We start from the raw sequence: 17,098 nt of genomic DNA, 5'->3' as shown, positions 1-17,098 counted from the left end.
CTTAAGAGGAATCCGTACAAATATATCATACGAACACTAATAGAAACTAATTTTAGAGACAAAATAAGACAAAATAATTAGTTACAATAGTAACTAAATTAGAGACCATTTTAGAAACTATTTTTTTTTTCTAAATTAGTTTATATTATTGTTAAATAGTTTCTAAATCCGTATGTAATTAGCAACCAATGTTTTAACTACCAATTATTTAGATTATAAATTTGGTAGAAAAAATCTTGATTGCTAATTAGAAACCATCTAACAATAATAAAAACTAATTTAGAAACCATTTTTTTTAGTTTTTAAAATAATCTCTAATTTAGTCACTATATCAACTAATTATTTTTTATGTCTAAAATTGGTTTCTATTTCATGATTTTCTTGTAGTGAAAGTATTAGTTAACAATTTTCTTTATTGTCTTTTATAATTACATTCACCAAAACATAATATTTTCCTTACTTTTATTAGTGATTTAATTTTTATAATGGAGTAAAAATAATAACATTTCATTTTTATATTTACTATTTCCTAGAATATATATAATTAAGTTTCAAAATATTTAATGCCACTTCAAATCAACAAGGGTATATTTTAGTTTAATTTTAAAGAAATTAATTACACTATTTATGTTTTTAATGATAATGTGTTTGGTTTTATTTAATGAAGGAGGCTTGTATTTAAGGTCCTTTTTATATAATAATAATTATTATTACTATTATTAAAATAGTATTTAAGATTAAAATAAATAAGTATAAATAAAAATTTATTATTTATTTTTAATTTTTAATGATGAACTACTACATAATAGTAAATTGACAAAATGATATTAATCATCAAAATTATACATAAATAGCATTAAGCTACACATTTATTAATTAATATCAAAATTGATATTAATACCATTAATAATACAAGTATATATTGGATTAGTATTAAATATCAAAATTATGCAATTTAATTACTATTAAATATATAATTAGGAACATTTAATTAAATTTCGTCCTACTACTACTATTAATTTGTATTATAAACATAAGTAACTCAATTCTAAATTTATGTTATGTTTAATTGAAATGTAATCATTAATAAGTTTAAGTCCCATTTACTTATAGAAAATATCAATCTTAGAATAGAATACGTTGAAATTTCCTATATATATAGTGTGGGCATACTATTGAGATATTGAAAATTCAATCTAAACATTAGAATAAATTTAAATTTAATTTACATATAAATAATTTTATTATTATTATCATTTAATATTTAATTAAAAATAAAAAATAAACTATTTAGATCATTACAGAATAATTCATTATTTATTTTCTATTTTTAAAATTATTATTTTAAAAAATTAATACTTATTATTAAAATTATATATAAATAGTTTAATTTTGATTAAAAAATCCAATAAATACAGTTAAAAGTATTTAGTTTAATTTCAGCCTACGATTATTATAAATAATATTATAATTCAGTTTTATCTGATTATTATTGTAAAATTTATTAAATTAAGAGATATATGATTTTCCAATAACTAAGATTAAAATTCTAACAAAAGTTATTAACATTGAATAATAATATAAACAAAAAAGTTAATGTCAAAGCGATTTGTAGAATCATAAGAAAAAGCGATTCTCCCTTTTTTTTTCCCAAAAACCTTTCATTGGATTCATTGATCATCTCCTTTTCAATTATGTCTTTTGATGAATACTTTGGCTCCTTCAGATATAAATAGATGTTGTAAATGTTTCACATTATCTCCTCCAATCACTATTTATAATTAAATTAATTAATTAATTATTATAATGAATACTTTAAAAAAAATAAATATTTGTTATGATTTATGATAAATTAAGTGTAAGAAAATTACCAGCAATGGAAGCAGTCTTTGTAGATGGATAGGTTAAGATTATGACAAAAAAGTTATGCAAATATAATTGTTTAATTGTTATGTTTTGTATTCTTTATATATGTAGCAATAAAGAAAAATAGTTGAAAATGTTTGATATTATTTGTTTTAATTCATCTTGTAACAAAGACACAAACATGTTTCTATTATTGAAAACAATATAAACTCTCTTACAAAATAGCATAAAATATTATACAGAAAAAAGTCAAAATAATTAATAAAATTAAATATTGAGAATCTCGATTTCATTAATTTTGTATATTCATGACCAATGAATCTTTTGGTCATTCATTAATTGAATGTATTCAACTATGGTCATTCCAAAGTCTTGAGATTGTACATATTTTGAAGACCGAAAAGTTTAGCCTAGAAAATTGGAAGATAATTTTTTTTCAAAATATCTTGAAAATGTGATAAACATTTATTATATATTGTAAGAGAAGTGGTTGTGAAAACATGTTCAAGATATAAAGAACACTTTATAAGAATTTTCACATTTACGAATTGAAGTAAGAATTTTCACATTTACGAATTGAAAGAAAAAATGGTGAAAATTATACTCGCTCGAAATACCGTATAAAAAAGAAAATATTTCTCTTATTGAAAACAATATGAACTCTCTTACGAGTAAAAAATATTATATATAAAAAAATAAAGTAAATAATATAAATTAATTAATCATCTATAATGTGTTATTATAACTATTATGCAATGATGACACTTTCCTTTCATTAAACTCTCTCATGTGTTTGCAACCACCATTCCATGACTTCTCATTCTTTTGATGGAAAGACAAATGCTGCATTCATCACTTTATTTTACTAAAGATCATATCTCTCTAGATGTAAAATTTCTCCAACCACAATAGTTAAAATCATTTTTGTTAAGATAATTTTTTATATGATTTTCATAATATATTAGTAACTAAATTTTATAAAACTGATTCATAAGTATGTTTATATCTTAATTATATATTATTACGATTCAATCATATTTTTAATATGTATTATATTTCAAACAGAAAATTTCGTCACAGTTTTATTTTTAAAGATGTTTCGATCGGTTAGAGAAAGAAGAAATATATAAATTGTTATTAATCTCGACTCTTAAGTGATACGAGACTATTTTAAACATACCGAATATAAAATTTTGATATGAATCTATAGTACAATATATACTGTACTTCCAAAATTTTGAAATTGTGTATCATCTCCCAAAAATGTTAAAAATTGTAGTTGTAGTGTATAAAAGAAAAAACCTAATAAATAATGAAAAATTGTAGGATTGAAGAAAATGGATAGTTGGCACCAAACAGTGTACCTCATTTCACAAAATCATTCATTGTTAGTATATTTTGGTTAGCCAACTTTCCATCGCACCCAAGTACCTATTTCATAAAATCTTTCGGTGGCAACAGATATTTCAATAAAAATCACTTTAAAATTTACCTGCAAAAAACAGTAAATGTTTTAGAAAATAGTATTTATTATATGATTATTTGTAAAATTTCTGATGTTTGAATAATAAAAAACAAAATGTTTTTGGTCCCTGGCTGATAGAGTTTTGGATCTGTCTTTAAAGAGTGGATGATATCTTTCCTTTATTGTTTACAAAGTTAAATAATTCAATATATATATTACTATTTCTTCCTAACATTAGTTGATATCACATGGTAAGATCAATTGCACTTCAGATTTGAGTTATGATGGAGTTAGAAATTTTATTATAAATTTTTTCTTAAAAAATGTTTCAGAAGTTTAAGATAATCTTGACTACTGAACCACAGAGATATTATTTAATTTGAAATTCGGAATTTTTTCAGAAAGATGTTTTTGGATAACAAGTGGACTTTAAATTTAATTCAAACTCATAAAACCAATTTATAAGGTGAGATTTGCACTCACTTATAAAAAAAATATATCATAATTTCCAGTCTATGTGTGATCTTCAACACACTCCCTGTACCAAGACTACCAACTTGTGTGCGGTTCGATAATGACGGTCCGATAGCGACTGACTCGATAGACCTAACAAACTCTCGTTAAGATAGACTTTAAACATGCGAGACTATTATATGTTCTATAACACTATTGAATAAAATATTAAAAGTTATTAAAGATCTTTTATTTAAGTTAAATAAAATAGAGTTAAAGATGCATTTTAAATCATAAATATCTTATTCAAAACTTGTGTCTCTCTCAACATTTTCTCATTATTCAGAGGAATTATAAAAGACAGTAATAGTGTTTACAGTTCATGGAAACTCAGAAAGATATCATTTTATTAGTAGTCCAGCATTAACAGAAAAGAAAAATCAAGCTAAATTTACAATTCATGGAAACTCAGAAATTGTCTTCCAATGAAATAAGCATTTGGATGCCTGCAGGCTGCAGCAGGGTCAGATAGGTGTTGAAATCAGAAGAACATTCTGAAAGCATCAACAACTTTCTCAGGCCTGTCAAAAATTCAAAAGGGTATATTCTTAGTTGGTTGAATATAATATTTCTCTATTAAATGGAATCCTATGTCAAAGTTGTTTACCAGTCCTCTTGTGGCATATGACCTGCTCCTTCTATCAATTTCAGCTGGATCTGTGCTGGATTTCCTTTCTGAAACTGCTCTGCTACAGACTGAGGCAAGTATTTGTCTGATAATCCCCAACCAACAAGTATTGGTTTATCCCATCTGTAATCAAATTACAAAACCTAGTTATCACTGTAAGTTTAGGGTAGGATTTTGATTTTCACCCCTTCCCACAAATTAGAGTTTTCATTACATACACATGCATATCAAACAATTAATATGTTGAAATATCAACCGTTAATTTTATTCATAGAGAATCATTTCATTAAGGGCTTCCATCTAGTCAGTTTTTATAACTTTTTTTATAAATAGATATAGTCTACATATACCTATGTATCGTTTTTGTTAATATATGAGTTTTGGTCTAGTTTTTCTATTTTTTTTTATTTTTTTTAATAATATTTTTTTCATAATGAGATGATTGTTGTTAATCGAGGCTTAGCTGAGATGTCAAGATGTCTAATATGAAAGTTTTTATAAAAAAAAAAATATCAATCGCTGATTTCTTATTGATGATTAGAATAACTTATTTTATCTTCAGTAATTTTAGAGGATCCAAACTAACAGTGTATATTATATACTATATATGTCACATTAAAAATGTTCCAATCTCCCAACATGTAACTGCCGAAAAGCAAACTTTATTCTTGTGTGAGAGTTACTGTTGCCACCCAGATGTTTAGTTCCCCAGATTCCTCTATCAAGAACAACTTAGCAATTCCAAAATAATAATAATAATAATAAATCATGAAATTAATGTACCTCTCAGTTGCAAATCCTTCTGCTATTTGACTGAAAGTACCTTTGAAGTTAGCTTTTCTTGCAGCTTCAAGTAGAGCTGAAAACAACATCAGAAACTTCATTGTTACTAGCACTAAGTCAGCAAAATTAGTTTTACTCTTGTTCATTACATAAATTTATCGTTAATACACCATGGATTTTCCAGTGACTCAACTGAAATATATCAGGCACAATAATTTTTCATGGACATCACTCTGAACTTAGCACAAATTCACTTCCTCCATATAACATAAACAGTTTCTTTAAAATTGATTTACAAGCAGAAAATTGAGACCACCAAAGTGATGTCCTGTTTGTCACTAACCAAATCCAGGTCCACTGCTTGACAGATAAGGTAACCGGTACACGTCAGCCTTTTCATTTTTTAGAACGTAACTGCAAAATAGATCATCTGTAAGAACAAGATCCATAAAAAATTATAGTTTGTGGAAGTATTATTTCCTTAATTCACATTTTAATGCTTTAACAAGAAAATATGTTTGCTTTGGTGGGTTACTGAAAACAGCAATGAGTATGCTGAATGCTGCATGCACTAAAACTGCAATACTTCAAAGTCTTTGAGCAATGCATTAAATGAAGGACAAGGAGATTGGCATAAGTGTAACCCTTACTACTTAAGGTGGTGCTAAAACCTAGTATGAACATTCCTTAGTTTATAGTATTGGAGTAACATGTTTATAAAGCAAGTCACATGAAGGGTTAATAGATATCCAGAATTGTTAGTTTATATTCCTAAGCTAGTTAAATTGTTTACTTCAATTTTACTTGAAGTGTCCGCCTAGCTGAGATGTCAAGTTGTATAGTAATGCATAACATGAAAGTTTGTATAAAAAAAATGTTTACTTCAAGCTGTGAAAAACTATACAAGATGTTTTAAGAGCTTTGGAAATGGCATAATAAGTTGCAGTTTGCAGCTTCAATTTATAAAATTACCAGCCAATAGTCATGTACAATTTTTGGATACATACGGGCTACCTCCTTCAATAAACCGCTCAGCAATGATAGCATTCTGGCTTGTAAATTCACCATACAGAGGAATTCTAGAAACAAAAGAAAAGACATCAATGGAGTTAGTATAGTATATGAATCAAGATCAAACAGCCAACATGTCACAACAGACAAAAGCAGCATTAAGATCAGCTTTGCCACATCATTCATCCACAAAAATTCATTGGTAAAAACTGTCATGGAACACTCTCCTTCAGTTTAGGATTTGTACAGCCAACTTCACCGGAATAGGAATAAGGTTGTTCTTTGGTTGAAGAAATATTCAGTTACTAGACCCATGTTAAGATTTTCTTGAAAATTTTGTCCTTTACAATATCTGTTGAAAGTGAACACAGTGCTCCATAGCCTCAAGTGATTGAAATAGAGAGAAAAATCTACAGAACTTTAGTATAGATTTAGCAGAGAAATTTAGTTATGCACTCATTGGTACTGTAAGAAGCAAACCTTAGCTGCTGAAAAAGTCCAGGAATGGAAGATGAATCTGTTAATGGACTGTTTAGTATTGCTAGCTTTGATATCTTGCTTGAGTTCTTGAGGGCCCAAGTTAGTCCATATGAACCTACAAGAAATCCCTTAAAGGAAAATTGCGACCATATTTTAGACACAGAATTTAGTAAGGAGTTCACAAAACTCAAATGCAACTAGAATATACATTTATTCCAAGAGATGCATTCCATTGTTTAATATGTAATTGTGTCACATCACATCGTTTCACAAAATTTTGAATGCAAAAAATGCTACTAACTACTGATTGTATTATTCATTCTTTAGTTTTACCTGGACAACTAGGAAAAAGGGAGATGTGACCTCTAAAACCTGAAGTAGTTTATCCAATGCATCGTGGAACTCCTTTTCTATGAGAAATGAAAGAAAAACATTAGAGGTTTCTGCAGGAAAAACTGCTTCATGATAGAAGGTGTTTTCATTATAAAACCTGTATAATCAAAACCATATCCTGGCTGTGGTTTATCACTGAAACCAAATCCTATCCAGTCTGGTGCAAAGCAATGGAACCCTGCATCCGATAACTGTTTTAAGAGGAAGAAAATTAAAAAAAAAAACTGAGAAACTTTAAAAAGATTAATCGTAAGATGCTGAAAAACATGTAATGAAGGTAAAGTGACAGTGTAAAATCAAGAACAAGTAATGCTAAAAATCTATTAGAGAAGCATATTTTAGCTCACTCATGATCTGAAGAAAGAAGGGAACAATAAGTACTTTAATCAAATCATTCATGAGTTACCTACAAAGATAGGTAGAGGTAGGCTAGTAGCAGCTGGTCTTTCCAACATATAGTTCATTATTGACTGGTCAAGAGTTTAACTGTTTTGAAAAGGACAAAATATACAATTGATTGTGTTGTTCTATTTTCCAATCAGGAATTGAGTTTTACCTCGTTATTACACAAATTACAGTGATGAAACTCTAATTCTGACCGAAGAACTCCACAACAACATTTAAAGAATTTTTAAATTTTTCCCTTCTGAGAATTGGCTTATATGAGAAGGTCAAAATCATTTATTCAGCTCAGAAGATCATGTTTAGATTAATTTTCTGTTTACCTAAACCCGTGTAGTATACAAAATAGAAGTATATGAACACAGATAGCATGATAACCTGAGACATAACAACTCGGTAGCTATAAGATTGCGTAGGGGCACCATGAAGGAAGACAATTGTTCCTCTTCTGCTACTTGCTGACCCTGCAAAAATAGGAGAAGGAAAAAAATCCAAAAGGGTGAATTCTCCATACATTTCTTAAACTTGAAAAATGAAAATTAGAAACCAATTCCTCAGCTAAGAAATAAACAATACCAGTTTCTCTGACAAACCACCTTAACTTGCCAGATTTAACGTATGACCCGTATTCCTTGCCCTTGTCTTCTATCCTCTAGCAACACAAAAACTATTACTACATTCCCACTCAATGAAAACCATCATCACTATTCAATCAAAGATTAATAGTTGAAGAAGCATCATGTCATGCATAAACAACATAAAGTCTTCAATATCATCAAGAATCAAAGGAAGTAGAAGGAGAAAAGAAAGATTGGTACATAAAGCATTTGGCCAACGTTGCCATCCTCAGCAGGGCTCTGAGGCAATTGAATAGCACTGCGGCTTGAAGGGTTGTCAGTGACAAACCCGAAAGGGTTGAATGCTGAGGCATCTTTGTCCTCGGGTTCACCCTTCTCTGTGGAGCTAGCTCTCACTGTAACACTTCGTGTGGTTGATGTTCTTCTTTTACAGCAGTATGTGGTGGAAGAAATGGCAAGGTTGAGAGTGGGAGAAAACATGGCAGAAAAGGCCATTGTTGGGTTTGTGATCAATGGCAGAGGTGACTCAACGGTTCAAAGTGAACATAACCATCGAATCTAGCAAAAAAAATTTGTTTTATGTTTATCTTTTCTTGGTTGCTTCATAAATTGCGGTTGATGTCCCCACTTAAACGTAGTCCTCATATTGTGCAATATCGTGAGAACTAGTGAGAACACACCACGTGTGTTTGCATTTTTTTTAAAGTTATCAGAATAAAATTAGCAATTCACACAAAAGTTTTCGTAAAAGAGATATTAAAATGTTGTGAGAATAAGGACAAAGTTGCATAAAACATGTACACAAAAATCTCTATTATCTTTGTATATTAGTATAGATTTGCACAAAATATTTGTGACAGGACAAAAACAAAACTAACACGAGCTGAGGATTAATATTTGCAACCTCGATCAACTTCAACTTGGATTTTTTCTTGCCCTTTTTATGCTATGTTCACTGTGAATAACTTGTCAATTTAAGTTTGATATATCATATACGGGTTCAAAGCTTTAACATTTTTTACCCTCAACTCTCCTGCATCCTTATTCCATACACAGTTTTTCAATAAAAAAATATTAGATTTTAGATTGGATCAGATCATGTTTAAAATAAATTTAATTGTGACAGTCAATATAGTTGCCACACACAAAGTGAGGGTCGATGTCAAGTTTCTATAACGACTTAAATGAGATCAAAATTGACATGAAATACTCATGCACAAAGAGTATAGGATATATATTTCTGTGTTAATGTTAGAACTTCGCTACTTAATAGGCTTGCAGCTACTCTTCTGGATCTTGTTAAAATGTTTACCAGAAATTATTACATGAACATGAACCATGCCTGAAATGATGGAATCTGGTTTTATCTCTAATTATTAGTTCCCTGTTGTAAGCTTCTGACACCAGCTTTGCCATATGGTGACAATCCACACACATTCTAAGGTTCTTAACTATTCTTATAGTAACTCCAGGCCCTGAACTAAGAAGGGCATAAGCAATAGCCAACTTCTCACTATGCCGGTAAAGTGCAGTCTCCTTATCCTCTTCCCCTAGATCAAGGAAAACCTCTGATGTATCAGGTGAGTACCCTGCTTTTATCAAGTCTTGCATCATGTTTTCTAACTTCGCATATATATCTTTAGATTGAGGATGTGACTGATCCCCAGCAACAAATTCATAAACATTGCCATTCAACTCCATCAAACTGCAACCTGGTGTTTTCTTGATTCCCCTCTCCATCATCATTTTCCTGACCTGACGCAAGTTTTCCCATCTCTCACAGGCAGCATATATATTACACAGCAAGACATAAACAGCCCCATTTTCAGGCTCTAACTCAAGAATTTGTTTAGCTGCCATTTCTGCTAGATGCACATTTTTGTGGACTCTACAAGCACCAAGAAGGGATCCCCAAACAATTGAATTTGGTTTAATCGGCATATTCACTATGACTTCAATGGCTTCTTCTAAATGCCCAGCTCGACCAAGGAGATCAACCATGCATCCATAATGTGTAACATTAGGTTTAATTCCATGTTGCATGGTCATGGCAGTGAAAAAACTTTTTCCTTTCTCTACCATGCCTGCATGTGTGCATGCACACAGAACACCAATATAGGTTATCTCGTCTGGTGTAACTGAAGCCTCTATCATACTTGAAAACATGGCAAGAGCTTCTTCACCATGGCCATTAATGGCAAGGCCAACTATCATCCCTGTCCAGGTAAATTTGTCTTTCTGACGCATTTCCTTAAATACTGTTTTTGCTTTTCCAACATTCCCACATTTGAAATACATGTCTATCAGAGCATTCCCTACAAAAGTATCATTTTTAATACTTTTTTTGTCAATGTAAGTCTTGACCCATTCCCCTAGCTCAAGTGCTCCCAGATGCGCACAAGCTGTTAGAATGCTAACCATGGTGAACTCGTCAGGTTTCACATTTGATATTTGCATCTCACGGAAGAGTGATAAAACCTCTATGAAACGGTTCATTCTAAGGTAGCCATCAATCATAGCAGTCCAAGAAACATAATCTCTCTCAGGCATTTGATCAAAATACTTCCGAGCTAAATTAATTTCACCCACATTGGAAAACCCAGTAACAATTGAAGTCCAAGAAATAACATCTCGAGCCTTCATATTGTCAAAAACACCTTGTGCGGCATCCATTTCTCCACAAGAAGCAAACATATCAATCAAAGCATTTTCCAATATGAGATTAGGTTCAACAATACCTTCCTTAATATACTTAAAAATGTTCTTGCCCCCATCTAAATCCTTCAATTTGGAGAATGCAGAAAGCATCAATACTAGTGTAACTGAATTGGGCGACACTCCTCTCTTCTCCATCTCAATGAAAAGCTTCTTTGATTTCTTAAATTGCTTAACTCTGTTATACCCAGATAACATTATATTCCAGGTAACTACTTCCCACGCATCACCCATACAAAAAACCTTGCGAGCCAAATCCACAAGCCCACACAAGGAAAACATATGTATGAAAGCCTTTTGAACAAACAAATTAGAATCAAATCCATGCTTCACTGCATGGTTAAGTAACACTTTCCCATGCTGCGAAGCCATATCACTGGTAAATCCCTTCAACAAGAACGGAAATGTAAAACGGTCAGGCTTGATGCTATTAGCCAGCATTAACAGATACATGGAAATTCCATTCTCAGGGCGGTTGATCCTAGAATACCCCTTGATCATGGTATTCCAAGTGAACGCAGTTGGCTGCGTGATTGTGTCAAACACCTGACGGGCATAGTCCATATCCCCTGATTGATGAGCACAACAGAAGGCTAAGACTCTATTTTGAAATAAAGGGTATGAAGAGAGACCAATTTTGACGATGTGGGAGTGAATTTGCTTTAGCTGGTACATGGACTTGCACCTCTCAAGCAAAGATATTGGAGATTCTTCAAAGCAGTTTGAAGAACACATAGTAGCAAGAGTGTTAGAAATCACTCTATTAGGGAACCAAGAAAATGGAAGTGTGAAGGTTGCAAGTGAAAAGAACAAGGGAGTTGGCAAAGATAACATTGGAGAACATGTCACCTCACTCACCAATACAACCTTATTTTAACTGTATGTAAGATCAATGTCACAAGTATTCATTCATGTTTTGTGCTTCTTCATGATTCTACTTCAATTCCACAACAAAAGAGAACCACACTTCCAATCCAAGGGATGAGTTTGAAGGTACAATTATTTGTTGTACAAGGAGATATGTGAAACATGCACTTAGTATTATTTCATTAGCTTAAATAACTTTCTAGTTTTTAGTAATACTTTGATTATGATATTTAATGAAAAGTTTGATTTTGTTTTCAATAAATTTGAATTTAAGTTTCTTATAAATCTAGATATTTTTAATCAAGTTTTTTTTTTTTCTATTGAGTATTAAAAAAATTATATTTTCAACTTAGTCTATGTATTTAATTTTATTCGTTAAGGTGTGAGGAAATTTTTGTGATTAATATAAAATGATATTACCATTAATGTAAAATGACAAGTGATTTTTATGACTTTTATTGAAAATGTATTAAATAACAAGGTCACTATGTTCTTTGATGACTTCCATGACATCACCTACAACGACTGACGTAGATGATGACGATAATCTCTCGTGTTTTCAATTAAAATATTAGTGATTTTTATTAAAAACGTATTAGATAACAAAGTTGTTATACTCCATGCTGACTTCCATGATATCACCTAAAGTGATCAAAGAATCCTCAATGTCATTACCATTAATGTAGACGATGACGATAGTCTCTTATTACATAACACATTTTCAATTAAAACAATTGTGACTTTTATTGAAAACATATTAGATAACAAATTCATGATGTACAATGACTTCTAGGACATTACCTACAACAATCAAAAGACCGTCACTACCATTAATATAAATGATGACGATTGTTTCTTGTTAACTAATACATTTTCAATTAAAACAATAAAAGTCATTCGTCATTTTATATTTACCATAAGATTATTTTATATTAACTAAATAACCTTACATTTTTTACATGTGAAAAAAGTAAGCAATATGACATGCTAACCGAGTTAAAAAAAAAATAACAAAAATCCAACTGAAAAATATAAAAATTCTAAGTACTTAATTAATTAACCCTAAAAAAATTATAACTACTTTGATTCAGGTTAGTTATTAAGTGATTAGTTTTATATGTAAGTGATTCATTAGGAATAACACCTGTATTATTGTTTTATACTCTTCTTAATTGATTTTTTTTTCTTTTTCATTTTAGTCTCGCAAAAGTTTTATTTCTATTTTGATCTCCATTGTTTATTGATTCCTTATAAAAGTTTTGTTTCTACTTTATTCTCCATTGTTTATTGATACTATTTAGTAATATGTTATTTGGAAAGTGATGATATCAATAATATAGTTAACACAATTGAATAAGAATATAAGTTTTTTTTGGACGCTTTATCTTCTTTGGATTTAACTTTTAAATTGAGAAAAATGAAAGAAAAATAGACTAATTTCCAAAACAAATAATATTTCAAATATGGTGATTAACCCAAACAATATTATCAAGAACTTGAGTTCGGAATAGTAAACAATAATTTTAAAAATATACATATGTTAAATCTAGTATATTATTGATATGGTCACATGATAGAATATTGCAGAAAGTATAGCGAAATTCCACAAGTTTTCTTAGAGGATAACCTTGGTTTGCACAAAATTTCTGAAAAATTCTCCCAAAATGGTTTTTTCCTGAAATTCCACGTAAGAATATCCATTGAATTTGGGACAAAACGCGATAAATTTCGTGTCAAACGGATGAGTATTCACCCAGGAAAAAAATCAAACAGTTTCACACACAAACGAACCTTCCTTTCTTTAAGCCCGTGCAATGATCAATAAGAAATTTGTTGCGAATCTTGTGGGACGAGTCTGGGGCTCAAATCTCAACCAAATCTCAATAGACACAATGACGAATGTGTGGTAAAAATTTCAGACCAAAATACCCAAGGAGTAAGGCCCAGTAAGTCCCAGACCGAGAGTGAACAAAATCGGTTTTCCGAAAACAAAACGTCCTGGTTTTTCTTCCACATATCTTCTTTTTGTGATCTGTTTATGGACGTGCCTCCTTACTTGGGTGCAAATAACATACGAAAGTACTTGTGTGAATTTTTTCAGTGCAATACGGACCCGAAAAAAAATTACAGAAAGTAGGACGAAATTTCACAAGTTTTGCTAGAGGATAGCCTTGGTTTGCACAAAATTTCGGAAAAATTCTCCCGAAATGGTTTTTTCCTGGTAAGAATCTCCACTGAATTTGGGACAAAACGTGACAGATTTCGGGTCAAACGGATGAGTATTCACCAAGGAAATCAAACAGTTTCACACACAAACGAACCTTCCTTTCTTTCAGCCCGTGCAGTGATCAATAAGAAATTTGTTACGAATCTTGTGGGACGAGTCTGGGGCTCAAATCTCAGCCAAAACTCAATAGACACAATGACGAATGTCTGGTAAAAATTTCATACCAAAATACCCAAGGAGTAAGACCCAGTAAGTCCCAGACCGAGGGTGAACAAAACCGGTTTTCCGAACACAAAACGTCATGACTTTTCTTCCTTGTATCTTCTTTCTGTGATCTGTTTATGGACGTGTCTCCTTACCTGGGTGCAAAAAACATACGAAAGTACTTGTTTGAATTTTTTCAGCGCAATACGAACCCGAAAAAAAATTACAGAAAGTAGGGCGAAATTTCACAAGTTTTGCTAGAGGATAGCCTTGGTTTGCACAAAATTTCGAAAAAATTCTCCCGAAATGGTTTTTCCTGGTAAGAATCTCCACTGAATTTGGGACAAAACGCGACAGATTTCGGGTCAAACGGATGAGTATTCACCTAGGAAAAAAATCAAACAGTTTCACACACAAACGAACCTTCCTTTCTTTCAGCCTGTGCAGTGATCAATAAGAAATTTGTTGCGAATCTTGTGGGACGAGTCTGGGGCTCAAATCTCAGCCAAAATCAATAGACACAATTACGAATGTCTGGTAAAAATTTCATACCAAAATACCCAAGGAGTAAGGCACAGTAAGTCCCAGACCGAGAGTGAACAAAACCGGTTTTCGGAAAACAAAACATCCTGACTTTTCTTCCTCGTATCTTCTTTCTGTGATCTGTTTATGGACGTGCCTCCTTACCTGGGTGCAAATAACATACGAAAGTAGTTGTGTGAATTTTTTCAGCGCAATACGAACCCCAAAACAAATTACAGAACGTAGGACGAAATTTCACAAGTTTTGCTAGAGGATAGCCTTGGTTTGCACAAAATTTTGGAAAAATTCTTCCGAAATGGTGTTTTCCTGGTAAGAATCTCCACTGAATTTGGGACAAAACGCGACAGATTTCGGGTCAAACGGATGAGTATTTACCGAGGAAAAAAATCAAACTGTTTCACACACAAACGAACCTTCCTTTCTTTAAGCCCGTAAAGTGATCAATAAGACATTTGTTGCGAATCTTGTGGGACGAGTCTGGGGCTCAAATCTCAGCTAAAACTCAATAGACACAATGACGAATGTCTGGTAAAAATTTCATACCAAAATACTCAAGGAGTAAGGCGCAGTAAGTCCCAGACCGAGAGTGAACAAAACCGGTTTTCCGAAAACAAAACGTCCTGGCTTTTCTTCCCCGTATCTTCTTTTTGTGATTCGTTTATGGACGTTCCTCCTTGCCTGGGTGCAAACAACATATGGAAGTGCTTGTGTGAATTTTTTTCAGCGCAGTACGGACCCAGAATGAAATGGCAGAAATTAGGCCGGAATTTCACAAGTTTCGGTAGAGGATGATAGCCTTTGTTTTTACAAAATTTCTGAAAAATTCTTCCGGAATGGTTTTTTCCTGAAATTCCACCCAAGAATCTCCACTGAATTTGGGACAAAACGGGAGAGATTTCAGGTCAAACGGATGAGTATTCACCCACGAAAAGAATCAAACAGTTTCACACAGAAACGAACCTTCCTTTCAGCCCTGGCAGTGACGAATAAAAAATTTATTGCGAATCTCGTGGGACGAATCTGGGGCTCAAACCTCAGCCAAAACTCAAGAGACACAGTGACGAGTGTCTGGTAAAAATTTCAGACCAAAATACCCAAGGAGTAAGGCGCAGTAAGTCCCAGACCCAGAGTAAACAAAACCAGTTTTCCGAAAACAAAACGTCCTGGCTTTTCTTCCCCGTATCTTCTTTTTGTGATTCGTTTACGGACGTTCCTCCTTGCCTGGGTGCAAACAACATACGAAAGTGCTTGTGTGAATTTTTTTCAGCGCAGTACGGACCTATAATCAAATTGCAGAAATTAGGCCGGAATTTCACAAGTTTCGGTAGAGGATAGCCTTGGTTTTTACAAAATTTCTGAAAAATTCTTCCGGAATGGTTTTTTCCTGAAATTCCACCCAAGAATCTCCACTGAATTTGGGACAAAACGGGAGAGATTTCAGGTCAAACGGATGAGTATTCACCCACGAAAAGAATCAAACAGTTTCACACACAAACGAACCTTCCTTTCAGCCCTGGCAGTGACGAATAAAAAATTTATTGCGAATCTCGTGGGACGAATCTGGGGCTCAAACCTCAGCCAAAACTCAATAGACACAGTGACGAGTGTCTGGTAAAAATTTCAGACCAAAATACCCAAGGAGTAAGGCGCAGTAAGTCCCAGAGCGAGAGTGAACAAAACCGGTTTTCCGAAAACAAAACGTCCTGGCTTTTCTTCCCCGTATCTTCTTTTTGTGATTCGTGTATGGACGTTCCTCCTTGCCTGCGTGCAAACAACATACGAAAGTGCTTGTGTGAATTTTTTTCAGCGCAGTACGGACGCAGAATGAAATTGCAGATATTAGGCCGGAATTTCACAAGTTTCGGTAGAGGATAGCCTTGGTTTTTACAAAATTTCTAAAAAATTCTTCCGGAATGGTTTTTTCCTGAAATTCCACCCAAGAATCTCCACTGAATTTGGGACAAAACGGGAGAGATTTCAGGTCAAACGGATGAGTATTCCCCCACGAAAAGAATCAAACAGTTTCACACACAAACAAACCTTCCTTTCAGCCTTGGCAATGACGAATAAAAAATTTATTGCGAATCTCGTGGGACGAATCTGGGGCTCAAACCTCAGCCAAAACTCAACTAACACAGTGAAGAGTGTCTGGTAAAAATTTCAGACCAAAATACCCAAGGAGTAAGTCGCAGTAAGTCCCAGACCGAGAGTCAACAAAACCGGTTTTCCGAAAACAAAACGTCCTGGCTTTTCTTCCCCGTATCTTCTTTTTGTGATTCGTTTACGGACGTTCCTCCTTGCCTGAGTGCAAACAACATACGAAAGTGCTTGTGTGAATTTTTTTCAGCGCAGTACAGACCCAAAATGAAATTGCAGAAATTAGGCCGGAATTTCACAAGTTTCGGTAGAGGATAGCCTTGGTT

At 32.4% G+C, this 17,098-nt stretch overlaps 2 protein-coding genes across 2 annotated transcripts; both read right to left on the bottom strand.

The window, feature by feature from the left end:
- Positions 1-4,176: 4,176 nt before the first annotated feature.
- On the bottom strand, positions 4,177-8,779 carry LOC137818132 (uncharacterized). The gene is made up of 11 exons (XM_068621369.1): positions 8,360-8,779; positions 8,118-8,193; positions 7,920-8,005; positions 7,237-7,330; positions 7,080-7,156; positions 6,747-6,874; positions 6,263-6,334; positions 5,599-5,669; positions 5,256-5,331; positions 4,452-4,595; positions 4,177-4,365 (listed from the first exon to the last, which is right to left on the bottom strand). The coding sequence occupies exons 1-11, from the start codon at positions 8,612-8,614 to the stop codon at positions 4,326-4,328; spliced, it is 1,119 nt and encodes a 372-aa protein (XP_068477470.1). The 5' UTR covers positions 8,615-8,779; the 3' UTR covers positions 4,177-4,325.
- A 553-nt stretch (positions 8,780-9,332) lies between these two features.
- LOC137818130 (putative pentatricopeptide repeat-containing protein At3g15930) lies at positions 9,333-11,838 on the bottom strand. The gene has a single exon (XM_068621367.1). The coding sequence runs from the start codon at positions 11,666-11,668 to the stop codon at positions 9,428-9,430; it is 2,241 nt and encodes a 746-aa protein (XP_068477468.1). The 5' UTR covers positions 11,669-11,838; the 3' UTR covers positions 9,333-9,427.
- Between the last annotated feature and the right edge of the window lie 5,260 nt (positions 11,839-17,098).

This window comes from Phaseolus vulgaris, chromosome 10 (genome assembly GCF_000499845.2).
Source record: "Phaseolus vulgaris cultivar G19833 chromosome 10, P. vulgaris v2.0, whole genome shotgun sequence".
NCBI lineage: Eukaryota > Viridiplantae > Streptophyta > Magnoliopsida > Fabales > Fabaceae > Phaseolus > Phaseolus vulgaris.
The sequence above is the reverse complement of the archived record's forward strand: the minus strand, read 5'-3'. Positions and strand labels throughout refer to the sequence as shown.

What these genes read in the sequence shown, in the direction of transcription:
- LOC137818132 (XM_068621369.1), bottom strand. Translation starts at nt 8,614, where the DNA reads ATGGCCTTTTCTGCCATGTTTTCTCCCACTCTCAACCTTGCCATTTCT. An exon ending in GAAGGATTTGCAACTGAGAG is followed by an intron (nt 4,596 to 5,255) that starts GTACATTAATTT and finishes ATTTGATTACAG; the next exon opens with ATGGGATAAACCAATACTTG. An exon ending in CATATGCCACAAGAGGACTG is followed by an intron (nt 4,366 to 4,451) that starts GTAAACAACTTT and finishes AATTTTTGACAG; the next exon opens with GCCTGAGAAAGTTGTTGATG.
- LOC137818130 (XM_068621367.1), bottom strand. Translation starts at nt 11,668, where the DNA reads ATGTTATCTTTGCCAACTCCCTTGTTCTTTTCACTTGCAACCTTCACA.